This window comes from Quercus robur, chromosome 11 (assembly GCF_932294415.1).
Source record: "Quercus robur chromosome 11, dhQueRobu3.1, whole genome shotgun sequence".
NCBI lineage: Eukaryota > Viridiplantae > Streptophyta > Magnoliopsida > Fagales > Fagaceae > Quercus > Quercus robur.
In genome coordinates this window covers 3,744,217-3,762,148 of record NC_065544.1, presented here as the reverse complement: position 1 = coordinate 3,762,148, position 17,932 = coordinate 3,744,217, and the positions used below count along the sequence as shown (strand labels likewise).

At 32.0% G+C, this 17,932-nt stretch overlaps 2 protein-coding genes across 2 annotated transcripts; both read left to right on the top strand.

The window, feature by feature from the left end:
• Positions 1–4,050: 4,050 nt before the first annotated feature.
• Positions 4,051–7,246, top strand: LOC126707719 (glucan endo-1,3-beta-glucosidase 6-like). Its single transcript, XM_050407584.1, has 2 exons — positions 4,051–4,424; positions 6,021–7,246. The coding sequence occupies exons 1-2, from the start codon at positions 4,084–4,086 to the stop codon at positions 7,150–7,152; spliced, it is 1,473 nt and encodes a 490-aa protein (XP_050263541.1). The 5' UTR covers positions 4,051–4,083; the 3' UTR covers positions 7,153–7,246.
• Positions 7,247–13,639: 6,393 nt separating this feature from the next.
• LOC126707720 (glucan endo-1,3-beta-glucosidase 6-like) lies at positions 13,640–17,033 on the top strand. The gene is made up of 2 exons (XM_050407585.1): positions 13,640–14,004; positions 15,720–17,033. The coding sequence occupies exons 1-2, from the start codon at positions 13,664–13,666 to the stop codon at positions 16,846–16,848; spliced, it is 1,470 nt and encodes a 489-aa protein (XP_050263542.1). The 5' UTR covers positions 13,640–13,663; the 3' UTR covers positions 16,849–17,033.
• The last annotated feature ends 899 nt before the right edge of the window (positions 17,034–17,932 follow it).

The following is a 17,932-nucleotide window of genomic DNA, read 5'->3' as shown; positions in this document are numbered from 1 at the left end:
ATGCAATCATCTTATCAAATTATTCATGTGATTTAAGGAGATCATCTATGACGATCACTATGTTCTTATAATATTAAACTAAATATAATTAAAGATTGTTTAAAGCATGTGATTGAATTTCATCACTATCTAATTATATATATATATATATATATATTACATCACTATTATCCGCATAACTTGTGTGTGTATATATATATATATATATAGATTACATTACTATTAACCTCTATAACTGTTAACCACATAACATGCATATTGTAGTTACATGATTGTATGTCTACTTCATCACAAAGAATGGAATGACAACCTCTTGAAACTCTAATTTCATCTCTTTTATTTAAGCAAGACAATTTATGTTGATGTTTCAATTCTTACTTGTTCAAAATCTCTTGTGCCTCCATATTCTCATAACGACTTTCTCAATCAACAAGTCACAAATTCTTCCTTTAATGCAGAAATTAATTGGAAAAATTTTACCTTTATGTTTTTTGTCTTCCTCCATTTCTTTCTTTGGAAATTGCAAGGCTTTTGTTCCTAATGATAAATCATTTTCTTTCTCAACAATAATATCTGCTTCTTCCATAGACTGATCATAAACAGGTTCAGCCACATATTTCATGCTATCACTCATTTCTTTCCCTTCTTCACCAATCTATTTTTCAATGTAATTATCAAAAATAAGTTTCCCCACGTCATGATCTTCTAACTCTTCAACCAGCAAATCTTCTAACTCTTGAATTAGAAAGTCTTGATCTTCTGTCTCTTTAAACCACCATGGTTTTTTTACCCTTTGACAAAATAGGATGGTTCTTGGCTGGTATCTTGGAAGCCTTACTTGATTCAACAAAATTTGATCAATTTTCAACCTTCTTAGTGAAGTTGAATGTTGCACCACTTCGAGCACTGATTCTAAAAGTGAAAGGAGCTAATTGTGCCCCCTTGACTTTTTGATTCTCAATCGGCAATGCCCTATTGAAAGCTTCTAAAATAGTCCAGTCATTGTGGAGGAAATCGACATGTTGGATTTGCACTTTGCTGTAAAGGGTGTGGCTGTAGTTGTAAGCAAAGAATTGCTCTCTACGCTTCTGATTCATCTTCCCCCAAGTATGAATCTTGGTTTTTCGTTTCCTCAATCTTTCAATCTTCATCTTCTCCCACCAAGATCTTGCCTTACCTCTCAAATTGGCTATTGCTAATTTAACTTTCTTGGATTCTTGAATATCATAACAAGCAAAGATCTCTTCAACTTCATTAAGCCAATCCACAAATTCCTCATGATCCAAGCTGCCATCAAATTCAGGGAATTCAATCTCAAACCTTGATTCCCAATTTTGGTTTAGCATCTTTGGTTGAACCATCACAAGATTGTGGTATGCCACTCCTAATTTTTCTTAGGAATATGAACAAAGAACTACTCATAATCCCCCCCCCCCCATTTGAAGTTTCACTTCCAACAACATCATGCTAATTGTGTTGTTGTTTCTTATCTCTTCTCAATTGTTTAGTCAAGTCTTGTAATTACCTCCTCAACAATGCTACCTTAGCTGCCAAATTAGGTTGACCCCCTTGATCCCCCATTTCGTTGGCTACAACTTCTTCCCCATCTACTGCAGAAATAGTAGGCTTCTTTCCTTTATCCTTTCTTTCCTTCTCACTCACTATGACTTATTGTTGTTACAAACTAATTGTTAATGCAACAGAAGGCCATGGTTGACTAAAGGAAGTTGTTTAGGATCAGAATTAACTATCAAAATTGAATCTTGATGAGGTCTTGGAACTAGGATGAAGAAAAGAAAAGAAAAAAATGTAAAGGAACTTGAATCCTAAGGATCTCAAGCTCTAATACCAAACTGATGCAGGGAATATGATGGGTTGTTTGTGTATGATTTAGAAACAATGAAAGGGGTGAGTTGCTTAGAACAAAATGATAGGTGGATAAATACCTCTACAAGAACATACAGTTCCAAATAGAACACAAAGGCTAACAATTCATTCAATTACCAATATTGATTTACAAAGAGTTTACATTCTACTACTTATACTAGTTGTTTGGCATTGGCAGCCTCTAGATGGTTGGCAAGTGTCTAAATCCTATCAGCTAATGCTTAAGAAATCATCTAATTAACTAACTAATTAGTCATAAAAGGATTAGGATATAGCTACTTGAAATTGCCCTGCATCAACCCTTAAACAAGATGAGGATGGGCCTAAGGTCCAATCAAAGAACAATGATAGGCCTAATTCCCCTAGACAGAAACAAAGATAGGCCTAAGGCCCTATAACAAAACAAGATGGACCTAACACCCTAAGACAATCAAGGATGGTGTAGACACTTGATTACAACTTACATTTAATCGATATTGAAGGCAAAATAGTAATTTTGCATCAAGGGCATAATCATAATTTCAACATTTAGATCTTCAATTTTGTTATTCAAAACAAATTTTGACACTCTAACAATCACAATGGTATGTCATGGGCCTTGATCGAACCACTAGATCAAAAGTTATTTTATCTGTTCAATGATCATGGCATACCTACAGAATGGGCCCAGATCACGCTTGATTTTAAACACTTAATTTTGATTGGTTTCAACAAAAAATAATTTGAAATTAATTAAGTCTAAATTTTGATTGGGTTGCATTTTATTTTATTTTTATTTTCTAATAATTTTTTTTTTCTTATGCATACATTATTCAATAGATAGTAAATTTGAGATTTAAGTTAGATTGTGATAAATTCCTTTTTGACACATTATTTGCTCTCTTGAAAAACAAGTTGGTATTATTTGTTAGTATAGTTTATATTATTTTAATGAGTTGTATGTAAAAATAGAAATCGGGATACTGGGTGAGTTGTAAAATGAGATGATAAAATAGATGAAGTAGATTTTGAGGATGTATGATAGACACTTTTTTGTATCTCCGGATGCTAATGCTCTAAGGCTTCTAGACAAAATAAATATAGGCTTAAGACCCAAACAAAGGACATGATGTAGTTAAACCTCAAGACAAACTAGGATGGACCTAAGGCGCAAATGGAGAACAAGGTGGGCCTAAAGGCCCCTAGACAAACAAAGGCGAGCCTAAAGCAAAACAAGATGGGCCTAATCCCCTAAAAAAGACAAGAATGGGCCTAAGGCCCAATCTGAGAACAATAATAGGCCTAATTCCAATCCCCTAGACAAAATCAAAGATAGGCTGAAGGCCCTATGACAATACAAGATAGGTCTAACACCCCAAGACAAATAAGAATGAGCCTAAGGGCCAAACAAGGAACTAGATGAGCCTAAAACCCCCTAGATGAAGGAATAAAAAATAGACTTAATTCCCCTGGACAAGGTAAATATAGATTTAAGTCTCAAACAAAACTAAAAAAATTACAAGTTGGACACAAGCCCCTTGCCAAAACTAGAAATGAAAGATTTGAATCATCAGACAACTTGCTTTATAACTTTGACGACTTGCTGATTTTGTAGTTTATTGTATCATAATTTGTTTAATTGAAACTTAATTAATAAACTCATTGCATAAAAAAATTTGGGGTCTAAATAAGAATTTTCAAATAAGGTTTTAGTGCGTCAAATTGGAAGTTTAGCTAAGGATTTTGACGAATAAGTTTTGTGCTAGCTACGGCTTACTGGCAATATTCCTAAGCCATGATGAAGGATGAATCGGATTTGGAAAAGCTAAAATAAAGTAGGAGAAGAATAAGAAAGGGACTTTTCATGCAAAAACTAATTTATTTAGTTGAGAAAGATATCCAAATTGGGAAATGTGCATCCCTTGTCAATAGGTTTTCTGCTTTTGGGTCCAAAGAATACCAGCACATAACAGGTTAACTCAATTCCTAACTTTCTTGATAGATTTTCTCAAATAAGGTGATTGGTCAGCCAAATGGGTTTTCCCTTGGAATCCAGTTCCTTATTGAATCTTTATGTCATTCCTTACCTTTCTTTTCATAAAAGGAAAAGAAGATTCATGTATACCTTTGAACATTGGTTCAATTAAATATTACTTCATAAATACTTGTGTTGGAGCAAGAAACCTAAGAAAACAAAAAAGTTGGGAGAAAATCAACATGGGTTTCCGCTATTTCTTATGGTTCTTGTTGTTTTGCATGTTATTAGGAGGACAAGTAAAGGGGGTCTTAGGCCTGGGTGTTAACTGGGGAACTCGTTTAACGCATCCAGTCCCACCAAAAATAGTGGTCAGGCTATTGAAAGACAATGGATTTGATAAAGTGAAGCTGTTTGAAGCAGATCCTGGGGCACTCCAAGCTCTTGGGAGATCTGGTATTGAGGTTATGCTTGGGATACCCAATGAGTTCTTAGCACCGCTTGCAAGCAGTGTCCGAGTTGCCGAGGACTGGGTAGATAAAAATGTCTCCAACTACATATCCAAATATGGGACCAATATAAGGTAAACCCTTTTTCTTGTTTTTTCTAAAGCCTGACGATTCCCAAAATTCAATATTTTCATTTCTAAGACAAGCATCTGCATGGCTAATGCATGAACTTATTCTGAATAGATGAACACTGATTACTAGTTTTCAAGAAGTCACCCTGTACGTTTTCGTTTGGGTAAAGGAATAGAGCACTTTTTTTTTTTTTGAAAAACAAACACATGGAGAAGGAAAAAGATTCTAACAAAAATGCACATCACAACTTCATTAAAAAATTATGATAACTTTTGTTTCTATTTTTTGTTGCAAATAATTCAATATTTAAGGTTTTTTTTTAATAGAAATAAACTAGTTTTTAGTTATTTATTACACATTTAGAGTCTGTTTAGAAATAACTTATGACACTTTATAATAAATATGTAATAAATTTATTATAAACTAATTTATTATACATTTAGAGTCTGTTTGTGAATAACTTATTCATCATAAAGTGTCATTTATCCAAATATTTTAATTTTAAGTTGTAGTTGTTTTTTGTTTTAATTTTTAATTTATTTTTATACTTTAAAATTAAATAACTTACCATTGTTAATTTTTAGATTTTCAAAATATTAATAATAATAAAATTTGTATGTGTCATCATGTATATTAGTACTTTTTATTTGGTCTAATTGCTATACATGGCAATGCCTTGGGTTTAATATATTTTCCGACCCAATCCCGATGCTAATAGTATTGGCGTTGAAATTTTTAAATGGGTTTAGTGTGAGTTTGGATTTAAATTTTTAAGCGTGCTACGGTTTAAGTTTTGCACATTAGGTACTGAACCCATCCTGATTATGTATTTAAATAACTAAATTACCTGTATTATTATTTTTATTTACATAAACAATGAGGGTTTGTATATCAAAAGCAGTAAGTGTGTTTCACTTTATTTTAAAAAATTACTTATTATTTAATTTAGCGTAAGAGTGCTTACTAATATGCTTAAATTTAAAAAAACAATATTATAGATATTCAACTTTCGGTTAACTCGTCCTGATCTAACTTGTTTAATTCAACTTAATTAAATGAATGGGTGGTTTTGTATTTTTTAAATATAAAAAGAATGAATTTGTGATGGGATTTCTGAAATTAAATAGACTTTGATATGTGGAAATATTTAAAGAGTTTGGGTTTGAAAAGTACCAAACCCTTATCCATTGTCATTCCTACATTTTATAGGCCTTTCTATATATGTCCTGCTCATCTTCAACGTAAAGACTAGAAATTTGCTATACGTGTATTATTGAATTTATTTCTTATCATGTTTAACATAAGATTGATGTGAAAATTGAGAAGAATGTTGAGAATATACACATGAAAATCATTGTTGAGAAATGTAATCCAACAATTGAGAATGACAACATATTGATCCAATACAATTTGAATTCAACTATATATACACACTTAGGTTCCTTATTGCTTTCTCAAAAAAGAAAAGAAAAAGGGTTCCTTATTACTTACTTATTGTTCATGTATTAATAAAAAAAAATTTAGAAGGGAAATATTAATTGCAATTGATTGCATTAATTAAACTGTGTTTAACATATGTTATGCATATATCCATACAGCTATGTAGCAGTGGGTAATGAACCTTTTCTTAAGACATACAAAGACAAATTTCTGCAAACCACATTTCCAGCTCTCAAAAATGTTCAAGCAGCCCTCATAAAAGCCGGCTTAGGCCGGCAAGTGAAGGTGACAGTCCCATTAAATGCAGATGTGTACCAGACCGACACTGATCTTCCTTCTGGAGGTGACTTCCGGTCGGATATTCGTACTCTCATGATTTCCATGATCAAGTTTCTCAGTGACAGTGGTTCTGCCCTCGCCATCAACATCTACCCATTTCTCAGCCTCTACGCAGACCCCCATTTTCCAAAAGATTATGCCTTTTTCAATGGCAATTCAACCCCAATTGTTGATGGCTCTATCTCCTACACCAATGTGTTTGATGCAAACTATGACACCCTTATTGCAGCTCTTGAAAAGAATGGTTTTGCATCAATGCCTGTTATCATTGGTGAAGTTGGATGGCCAACTGATGGTGATATCAATGCTAACATAGAGTATGCAAAAAGATTCAATCAAGGCTTACTTGATCGAATAATTAAAGGTCAAGGCACACCCAAGAGGCGTACTCCACCAGATATCTATTTGTTCGGCCTTATTGATGAAGATGCTAAGAGCGTAGATCCAGGTAATTTTGAAAGGCATTGGGGTATATTCTATTATGATGGAACTATTAAATATGCTTTGGATTTGGGCAATGGACGTGGTCTAGTTGCGGCTAAAGGAGTAAAGTATTTGGCTAGGGAATGGTGTGTAATGTCACCTCAGGCAAATCTTTTGGACCCCAATTTGACAAACAGTGTAAACTACGCATGCACTTATGCTGATTGCACCTCTCTTGGCTATGGAACAACTTGCGGTACATTGGATGCTAGAAGCAATGCTTCTTATGCTTTTAACATGTACTACCAGACCTTGGATCAGCGAAAAGATGCATGTAAATTTAATAATCTATCAACCATTACAAAATTGGATCCATCTCAGGGTACATGTCGATTTGAGATAATGATCGACCTTGGGACGCACCAGCTTCCGCCATCTCGTTCTTCTTCATTGGCTGTTGGAAGCAACCAAAACTCACTACTCTTGGCGCTTCTTATTGGGCTCATCACATTGATTACATATGTATAACTTGGATTGATTTTCACAACTGGATGAATTTTCATGCACATATCACATCCGATTTCTAAACTATATCAATTTATTCATTTTTATTTTTATTTTTTATCTTTGTCTTTTTTTAATTTTTACTCGAGAGGGTATTTGTATCTAGAAGAAATCGACTTAAATTCATTCCTTATTCATTATATGAATATTCTTTGTTTCTTGTCCAAATATTACAAGACAATTCCTAGAGTTACTTTCATCATGCATGTCTCAAAACTTCTAAAAATATTAATTAACTAATCTTAAAAATAGCTTAGCATGGACTTCATTTCACGTTGTGATTTGTGACGCCATTTCCTGCGTAAGTTGGAGCCGATTGTATTGTGCTCTCAACTCTCTCATGCACCACAAAAGTTACCAAGCTTTCTAATCATTATGTGGAAGTCGTAACTCATTACGTCTTGACAAACATGTCAACCAAAGCTGTAGCCACAAAATTAATGCTGAGTAACAAACGTGATTTGAATATATCTAGTTTTAATTTCATTGTAACTATATAATTAGTTTTTTTTTTTTTTTTTTTTTTTTTTTTACTTTATAATTCAATAATTACAAGGAGAAGTTTATCTATTTTACATTACCACTTTATCAATACACCCTACATCCAATACTTTTACTACCTTATCACTCTATTTATATATTATGGGAAATGCTGTAAACTTTTATTAAAATGAAGAAAAACAGTTTACATTTTGGATAAGAGCACAGCTAAGGAAACAAGGACCCTCTTCTAACCAAACTGAAAAATCATCTATACCTGTTTTGCTAATAGGTGAGCTGGCTTGTTGTCTTGCCGCTGGAGATGGGAAAATTCAACCTGTCTAAACTCCTGTGAATCTGATAAAGAGCTATAAATGATATGGCAGCCACATTATCTAATTAAATATTTTTATTCAATTTTACATTATCATTTTAATAATACATCCTACATCTTATACTCCTTTCTTTTTGAGAGATTAAAATAACTTGAATTGAATAAAATAATAATATTTAAGATATAAATGTTGCTACAATAACATCTAAAAAAAAAGATGTTACCATTAAAACAAGAAAACAATTTCAGCAATATTAGAGCTAGAGCATCAGATATCGTTTAAAAAAAAAAAAAAAATTGCGTTATCATAAAATGAAAATGAGCTAAAAACAAGATTTAGAGTATTGGATGAGAATGCTCTAAAAGCTAAAGGTATAAAGTGAAATAAAAAGTAAGTTGAACAATTGAATAATTATAAACCACAATTTTCTTCAATAAAATCCTATTCATAATTTCTTAAGAAAGCAAATGAGCAAAATCCCAAATACCTAAAATTATCAAACTACCTCTGAGACCTCCAAAATAACTAAAATACCCAACAAAAAAATAAAATGAACAAAGTGCTTCTGAAACATAAAAAATAATTAAAATATCTCTTAAACCTCCAAAATGGCAAAAAACACCCTCGAAACCTCGAAATTGGTCAATATAGACTTCAAACAACCAAAATGACTAATAAGCGCCCCATAATGACAAAAGAACACTAAAACCTCTCCAAAATGACCAATATATCCCCTAAAAATTTATTCTTTTTCAAATAAATTATCATATTTTCATGAGTAGATCAAGAATATAATATTTCCACCATCTCATGAGGTAATCAAATTACAATAATATATGGTAATTTAAAACTCTTTGTAATCTTACATTCTTATAATATTGTGTACAAATAAACTACCCATAATCTCTCACATTTCCTGTAATATTCATAACATTTGGTAAACTAAACTAATTATATAGTTATGTCAAAAGTTTTATAACTTAATGAGTTGGTACTCTTTCATGTTTTCAACAGAAATATCGATATTTCTAGTCCCTTGTAACGTTTTGGTTATGCAAAATCCTTTTTTTTTTTTTAATTTTATTTTTAGTGTAATCTAAGGCACACGACGCAAGACCCACAAAGGGGCATATATCAAGAGATTCCAAACCCAGAATGGTGAGAGACCTACAAGTTGACTTTGGTTAGTTGACTTGTCATAATAATTATTAATTCTTTCTTTGGGTAAATAACACTAATTTCTCCTTTAGGCTTTAATTAGCCTCCAATTTTCATAATGAAGTTTCACCTCTTTGAGGTTTTGATTTAAGTAACAAATATCACCTATGATCATTTATGTGTTATTACAAATCTCAAAAGGTTTTGTCTATTTAAAAGAAATGTGCTTCATTATAGTTGGTAAAACCTATGATCATTTAGGTGTTATTACAAATCTCAAAGGGTTTTATCTATCTAAAAAGAAATGTTCTTTATTATGGTTGGTAAGATTTTTGAAGTAATACTTACTAGGTGGGTTTTGTAGTCATTGGCTATAGCCAAATTTGTAGCCAAACTTAATCCATAAAATGAATGTATTTCATTATAGTTGGTAAAATGTTTGCAAATCTAAGTGTTTTATAATGCTCTTTAGTTTTATTTGGAGTGTTTTATATCTTTTATGGTAGGCCGTCTTATGAGCTTGCACTAAATGAAGAATAGAAATGTGATTAAGCTTCTCCATGATTGGGAGGAAGAGGTTAAACAAAATTAACTTGAATTAGGGACAGCTATTCGAAATCTTAGTGAAAGATTAGATTGGTTATCTCATTTTTGCTTTTCATGAAAAAACACTAATTGAAGTGGAGGGTTTCTTCAAACAACAAGTAACTAGGTCAACTATTCAAATTTTGATTGAAGAAATTGCCATTTAAATATCAATTTAATAATCTAAACACTAAAAGTTTTTCATTGCCTCTGGGATTATATAGTTTCATGTGATACTTGAATATCTAATTTTTAAAGTCTATAAAATTTCCCATGCTTGTTAACTACATACTAATTTATAATTATACTTTATAAAAAAACTAGTTTATAATTATAATTAATGACGAATGGGATATCTGGGATTCAATTCCCGCCTACACAAAAAGCTAATTGGTGTTTTAGTTTAATGATAAAAAATGCAATTATCAAAAACAGACGTCATAAGTTGAAACTCTATATTAAAAAAGAAAAAAATTAATGATGAATCTTTCAAATGAGCCTAAGAGTGAAAGACTTTTTTTTTTTTTTTTTAAGACAAAAAAGTGAAAGACAAATATTTATAATGAACCTCAAAAGTTGAAACATTAATCGTAAGAAAATATACATATATATATATATATATATATTTCAAAATGACAAAGTTTAGTTATAAAATTAGTTGTAGTCTTAAACTATAACCTTACTCAATATCTTTTTATTAAAGGTGAATTTTGACAAATCCACCATTAGAATACATCATCATCTTATATCCTTCATACTCGCAAAATTTATAGAAAATTAAAGATCAATAGTTATGTCATCAATAAATTTTTTAAATTGAAAGTTTTTGTAATTTAAAATTATGTATAAAATATAAACTCATAGATCATATGGTAAATAATATCCAATTAACATAAAATTTGACATGTATATTAAAAACATAAAGAACATATAATTTAACAGTTAAATTTTCAAAATATGTAGTAATATTTATTTTACTGAGTAAGGTTGTTGTTTTAGGTTATAACCAATTTTGTAGCTGAATTTTGTCATTTGTAACTAAGAGCTCAGTGGTGAGTAGAGGCGTAGAGGGGATCGATACAGTAATAACTAAAGGGTTATTTGGATTGAGGGAGGAGGGAGGAGAAGTAGAGTAGTTAGTAGAGTAGTGTAGAATTGGCACAAAATTAACCTATTTTTAGTCAACTATATTCCACTCTCCTCCACTCCTTCTCCCTCAATCCAAACAAGCCCCAAGATTATTGTCTTTTTGGATTGAGAATAAAGGAATAGGCAAGCTTCCAAAATCGACAACGACTTAAAGCCCAATTGCATGCCCTATATTTCCTTTTTATTTATTTATTTTTGAAAAACAATTCCATGCCTTATCACAGTATCTCTGTGTCCAAATCTCCAACAATCCATAATATATTTATTTTGGGTAAGTGATTTTTTTTTTTACAAGTGGCCATAAAAGGAAAAAAAAAAAAAAAAAAAAAAAAGGCTACAATCATCAATAGAAATGACATGCCCTGTTAGGTGCAATGCATTCACGATTCACTTAATTAGTTAAATTGAAGAAACAAAAAACAAATCTCATCTTTTAATGGTAGTAGTCAATTCCACCTAGACTTTTATCCATTCTCATTCGATCATGTGGGAGAGTTAGTCAAAATAAAAAATTTTACATTGGATTTAGGGATAATCACGTTCAAACTATGACTTTCACCAAATTACACTCCAAACGTTGTCGGTAAAATAAATAAATAAAAGATATTAAAAAAAATTAAAAATTTGTGGTCACCGAAAAGTGAGGGAAAAGAGTTAGATGAAAGAGGGGGTAAAATCGCAAATCAAGCCAGGATAATCACCTAAACCATTAAATAAATAAATAAATATATATATATATATATATATTTTTTTTTTTGTGGTTAAAAGTGAAAGACAGTGACAAATTGATTAGTAAGAGATTTGGAGTGGAGGGTCCTTGCATTTCTTGCTTTTTTTTTTCTTTTCTTTTTTTCATGTTTTTCTTTCCTATTTTTTTGGAGAGTTTTAGGTTTTGGTGACGGTCGGGTTTGCACTGCATCTTTAGTTTCCTCATCGATTCCAATCTCTCATATATAAACAAATTATTAAACACAAATCATTGGGTATTTTTGGTTTCTAAATAATAATAATAGTAGCATTAGGAAGAGTAAATTTTTTTTATATAATTATTTTGAGGTGGGTTGTGTCTGGTTTTTTAAGGTGGATCATAAAAGGGCAGAGGCAGAGGGAGACGCATTGGTTGTTGTTGTTTTTTGCTCAACAATCACACATGGCTACTTGCTCTACTAGTAGTAGTAGTTGTAATTGTTATGTTCTAAGAAATTAGGAACTAATGTATTAGAACTTCAATTTGTATTATGTTGGCAAACCATTATCAAAACATAGAGTCTAGGTTTAGACTTGCTCAAAGTATGTTTATTTGTAAAATTGGAATCGAGTGATTGCAGAATTTATTGAACTAAATCTGTAAGGCTCGTTCGATCGAAAATTAGACTCGATCAATCGAATCACGTGCAGATTTATTTTTCTGCAGAATTCTAGTTCAGCCCAAACCCTACTTAAACGTATTAGGGTTCAAGTAAAACTCTTCTATATATAAGGGAAACCCTAAAACGTTTTTTAGATGTTTTTTGGAGATTAGAGTGCCTCTTGTGCCTCTTTTGTATTTTAGGGTTTTGTACCCAAAGACTCTCTAAAGGTTAGGTTGCTCATATTGCTGTTTGTATAAATATTTTGTGAGATTTGTGAGGAGTTTTCCTTTACACAAGCTTAGGATTATCAAGAGGAGATTCGTTTAAAAACTTGATGATCATTCAGTTGCTGCCATAAGAACTTAAAGAAACACAAGCGGGTGTGCTTGTACTTGCTGGAGAATCCAAGAAGGAGTTCGTGGTCTCGGAGCTTGCACGTGGTCGTGCCAGTAAGTTTCTACTGGTGGGTAGCAATAAGATGTTAGTGGTCTAAGTCCTATTATAAAATTTCGATTCTTTCATAATGGATTCAGGTTTACCTTAAGGATAGCTAAGTTAAATCCTCCCCAGATTTTTACTGGTTTGGTTTTCCTAGATTATCATATTGTTGTGTTTTTTATTTTTTGTTGCTATACATTGATATAATATATTTGTGTTAACCTAGATTTGTTAATTTGACTAAGTAATCACTTAGCTAATTACCTAGGTTAATCTGATTGTGGTTTTAAGGGGTCTAAAAACTCACAGTAGTAATTATTCTAGTATATTTCGAAATGATCCCATGAATCTATTCTTGTCTAAGAAGGGTTTGTCAGGTTGTTTCAATCTCAAACTCAGATGTTCTTTGAGGTTTGATGTTGACGATGATGATGATGACGATAACAGCATTGATCATGGTTTTCACAACGGTATAGGATTAGGAATCAGAAAAGGAAAAGGAAATCCAAAGGCAATAATTGGAAACCCAGCATTGGTGGCTCCTCTTCCAATTCCACCTCCTCCGCAGCCATTGTAGTTGCCTAGTGTCTTTGATTTGGACACTGCCACTGCCACTGCCACTGCCCCTTTAAGCCAAACTCAAATTCAAACTCCACAAGAATCCTTGTCGTGCCGCGGATCCCCTCTTGGGTTCCCTGACCGTCCTCTGCCTGATAAGGTGGTTGTTGCTATTGCTGTTGATGTTGATGAGGGTATGTTCTTTTTCTCTTTAAGGTGATTGGTCAGCCAAATGGGTTTTCCCTTGGAATCCAGTTCCTTATTGAATTTTTATGTAATTCCTTACCTTTCTTTTCATAAAAGGAAAAGAAGATTCATGTATACCTTAATTTGAACATTGGTTCAATTAAATATTACTTCATAAATACTTGTGTTGGAGCAAGAAACCTAAGAAAACAAAAAAGTTGGGAGAAAATCAAAATGGGTTTCCGCTATTTCTTATGGTTCTTGTTGTTTTGCATGTTATTAGGAGGAAAAGTAAAGGGAGTCTTAGGCCTGGGTGTCAACTGGGGAACTCGTTTAACGCATCCGGTCCCACCAAAAATAGTGGTCAGGCTATTGAAAGACAATGGATTTGATAAAGTGAAGCTGTTTGAAGCAGATCCTGGGGCACTCCAAGCTCTTGGGAGATCTGGTATTGAGGTTATGCTTGGGATACCCAATGAGTTCTTAGCACCGCTTGCAAGCAGTGTCCGAGTTGCCGAGGACTGGGTAGCTAAAAATGTCTCCAACTACATATCCAAATTTGGGACCAAAATAAGGTAAACCCTTTATCTTGTTTTTTCTCAAGCCTGACGATTCCCAAAATTCAATATTTTCATTTCTAAGACAAGCATCTGCATGGCTAATGCATGAACTTATTCTGAATAGATGAACACTGATTACTAGTTTTCAAGAAGTCACCCTGTACGTTTTCGTTTGGGTAAAGGCACAGAGCTCATCTTTTTTTCTTTTCTTTTTCTTTTCTTTTCTTTCTTTATTTTATTTTATTTTTTTTTTTTTTTTTTTGAGAAACAAACACATGGAGAGAGAAAGAGGTTCTAATACAAAGACACACCATAATTCCACTCTTCCACTCAAAAGTCATGGTAACTTTTGTTTCTGTTTTTGTTGCAAATAATTCAATTTTTAAGGTTTTTTATTTATTTTATATATATATATATATATATATAGAAATAAACTAGTTTTTAGTTATTTATTACATATTTAGAATCTGTTTAGGAATAATTTATGACACTTTATAATAAATGTGTAATAGATTTATTATAAACTAGTTTATTACACATTTAGAGCCAGTTTATGAACTACTTATTTATTATAAAGTGTCATTTACCCAAATATTTTAATTTTAAGTTGTAGTTGTTTTTTGTTTTAATTTTTAATTTATTTTTATACTTTAAAATTAAATAACTTACAATTGTTAATTGATAGATTTTCTAAATATCAATAATAAAAAAAATTTGTACGTGTCATCATGTATATTAGTACTTTTTATTTGGTCTAATTGCTATGCATGGCAATGCCTTGGGTTTAATACATTTTCCGACCCAATCCCGATGCTAAAAGTATTGGTGTTGAAATTTTTAAATGGGTTTGGTGTGAGTTTGGATTTAAATTTTTAAGCGTGCTACGGTTTAAGTTTTGCAGGTATTGAACCCATCCTGATTATGTGTTTAAATAACTAAATTACCTGTATTATTATTTTTATTTACATAAACAATGAGGGTTTGTATATCAAAAGCAGTAACTGTGTTTCACTTTATTTTAAAAAATTACCTATTACTTAATTTAGCGTAAGAGTGCTTACTAATATGCTTAAATTTTAAAAAAACAATATTATAGATATTCAACTTTCGGTTAATTAACTCATCCTGATCTAACTTGTTTAACTCAACTTAATTAAATGAATGGATGGTTTCGTATTTTTTAAATATAAAAAGAATGAATTTCTGATGGAATTTCTGAAATTAAATAGACTTTGATATGTGAAAATATTTAAAGAGTTTGGGTTTGAAAAGTATCAAACCCTTACCCATTGTCATTCCTACATTTTATAGGCCTTTCTATATATGTCCTGTTGAAGAATTACAGGCCTTTTTATATATGTCCCGTTCATCTTCAACGTAAGGACTAGAAATTTGCTATATGTGTATTATTGAATTTATTTTTTATCATGTTTAACATAAGATTGATGTGAAAATTGAGAAGAATGTTGAGAATATACACATGAAAATCATTGTTGAGAAATGTAATCCAACAATTGAGAATGACAACATATTGATCCAATACAATTTGAATTCAACTATATATACACACTTAGGTTCCTTATTACTTTCTCAAAAAAAAAAAAAAGGTTCCTTATTACTTACTTATTGTTCACGTATTAATAAAAAAAAATTTAGAAGGGAAATATTAATTGCAATTCATTGCATTAATTAAACTGTGTTTAACTTATGTTATGCATATATCCACACAGCTATGTAGCAGTGGGTAATGAACCTTTTCTTAAGACATACAAAGACAAATTTCTGCAAACCACATTTCCAGCTCTCAAAAATGTTCAAGCAGCCCTCATAAAAGCCGGCTTAGGCCGGCAAGTGAAGGTGACAGTCCCATTAAATGCAGATGTGTACCAGACCGACACTGATCTTCCTTCTGGAGGTGACTTCCGGTCGGATATTCGTGCCCTCATGATTTCCATGGTCAAGTTTCTCAGTGACAGTGGTTCTGCCCTCGCCATCAACATCTACCCATTTCTCAGCCTCTACGCAGACCCCCATTTTCCAAAAGATTATGCCTTTTTCAATGGCAATTCTACCCCAATTGTTGATGGCTCTATCTCCTACACCAATGTGTTTGATGCAAACTATGACACCCTTATTGCAGCTCTTGAAAAGAATGGTTTTGCATCAATGCCTGTTATCATTGGTGAAGTTGGATGGCCAACTGATGGTGACATCAATGCTAACATAGAGTATGCAAAAAGATTCAATCAAGGCTTACTTGATCGAATAATTAAAGGTCAAGGCACACCCAAGAGGCGTACTCCACCAGATATCTATTTGTTCGGCCTTATTGATGAAGATGCTAAGAGCGTAGATCCAGGTAATTTTGAAAGGCATTGGGGTATATTCTATTATGATGGAACTATTAAATATGCTTTGGATTTGGGCAATGGACGCGGTCTAGTTGCGGCTAAAGGAGTAAAGTATTTGGCTAGGGAATGGTGTGTAATGTCACCTCAGGCAAATCTTTTGGACCCCAATTTGACAAACAGTGTAAACTACGCATGCACTTATGCTGATTGCACCTCTCTTGGATATGGAACGAGTTGCGGTACATTGGATGCTAGAAGCAATGCTTCTTATGCTTTTAACATGTACTACCAGACCTTGGATCAGCGAAAAGATGCATGTAAATTTAATAATCTATCAACCATTACAAAATTGGATCCATCTCAGGGTACATGTCGATTTGAGATAATGATCGACCTTGGGACGCACCAGCTTCCGCCATCTCGTTCTTCTTCATTGGCTGTTGGAAGCAACCAAAACTCACTACTCTTGGCGCTTCTTGGGCTCATCACATTGATTACATATGTATAACTTGGATTGATTTCACAACTGGATGAATTTTCATGCACATATCACATCCGATTTCTAAACTATATCAATTTATTCTTTTTTTTTTTTTTTAATCTTTGTCTTTTTTTTTTTTTTAATTTTTACTCGAGATGGTATTTGTATCTAGAAGAAATCGACTTAAATTCATTCCTTATTCATTATATGAATATTCTTTGTTTCTTGTCCAAATATTACAAGACAATTCCTAGAGTTACTTTCATCATGCATGTCTCAAAACTTGTAAAAATATTAATTAACTTATCTTAAAAATAGCTTAGCATGGACTTCATTTCACGTTGTGATTTGTGACGCCATTTCCTGCGTAAGTTGGAGCCGATTTTATTGTGCTCTCAACTCTCTCATGCACCACAAAAGTTACCAAGCTTTCTAATCATTATGTGGAAGTCGTAACTCATTACGTCTTGACAAACATATCAACCAAAACCAAAGCTGTAGCCACCAAATGCTGAGTAACAAACGTGATTTGAATATATATAGTTTTAATTTCATTGTAACTATATAATTAGTTTTTTTTTTTTTTTTCTTTATAATTCAATAATTACAAGGGGAAGTTTATCTATTTTACATTACCACTTTATCAATACACCCTACATCCAATACTTCTACAACTTTATCACTCTATTTATATATATATATTTTATGGGAAATACTGTAAACTTTTATTAAAACGAAGAAAAACAGTTTACATCTTGGATAAGAGCTTGTCTAAGGAAACAAGGACCCTCTTCTAATCAAACTGAAAAGTCATCTATGCCTAGAGCATATTCTGCTAATAGGTGAGCTGGCTTGTTGCCTTGCCTTTGGAGATAGGAAAAATCACCCAGTCTAAACTCATGTGAAGCTGATAAAGAGCTATAAATGATGGCAGCCACATTATCTATTTAAATATTTTTATTCAATTTTACATTATCATTTTAATAATACATCCTACATCTTATACTCCATTCTTTTTGAGAGATTAAAATAACTTGAATTGAATAAAATAATAATATTTAAGATATAAATGTTGCTACAATAACATCTAAAAATAAATATTGCTACAATA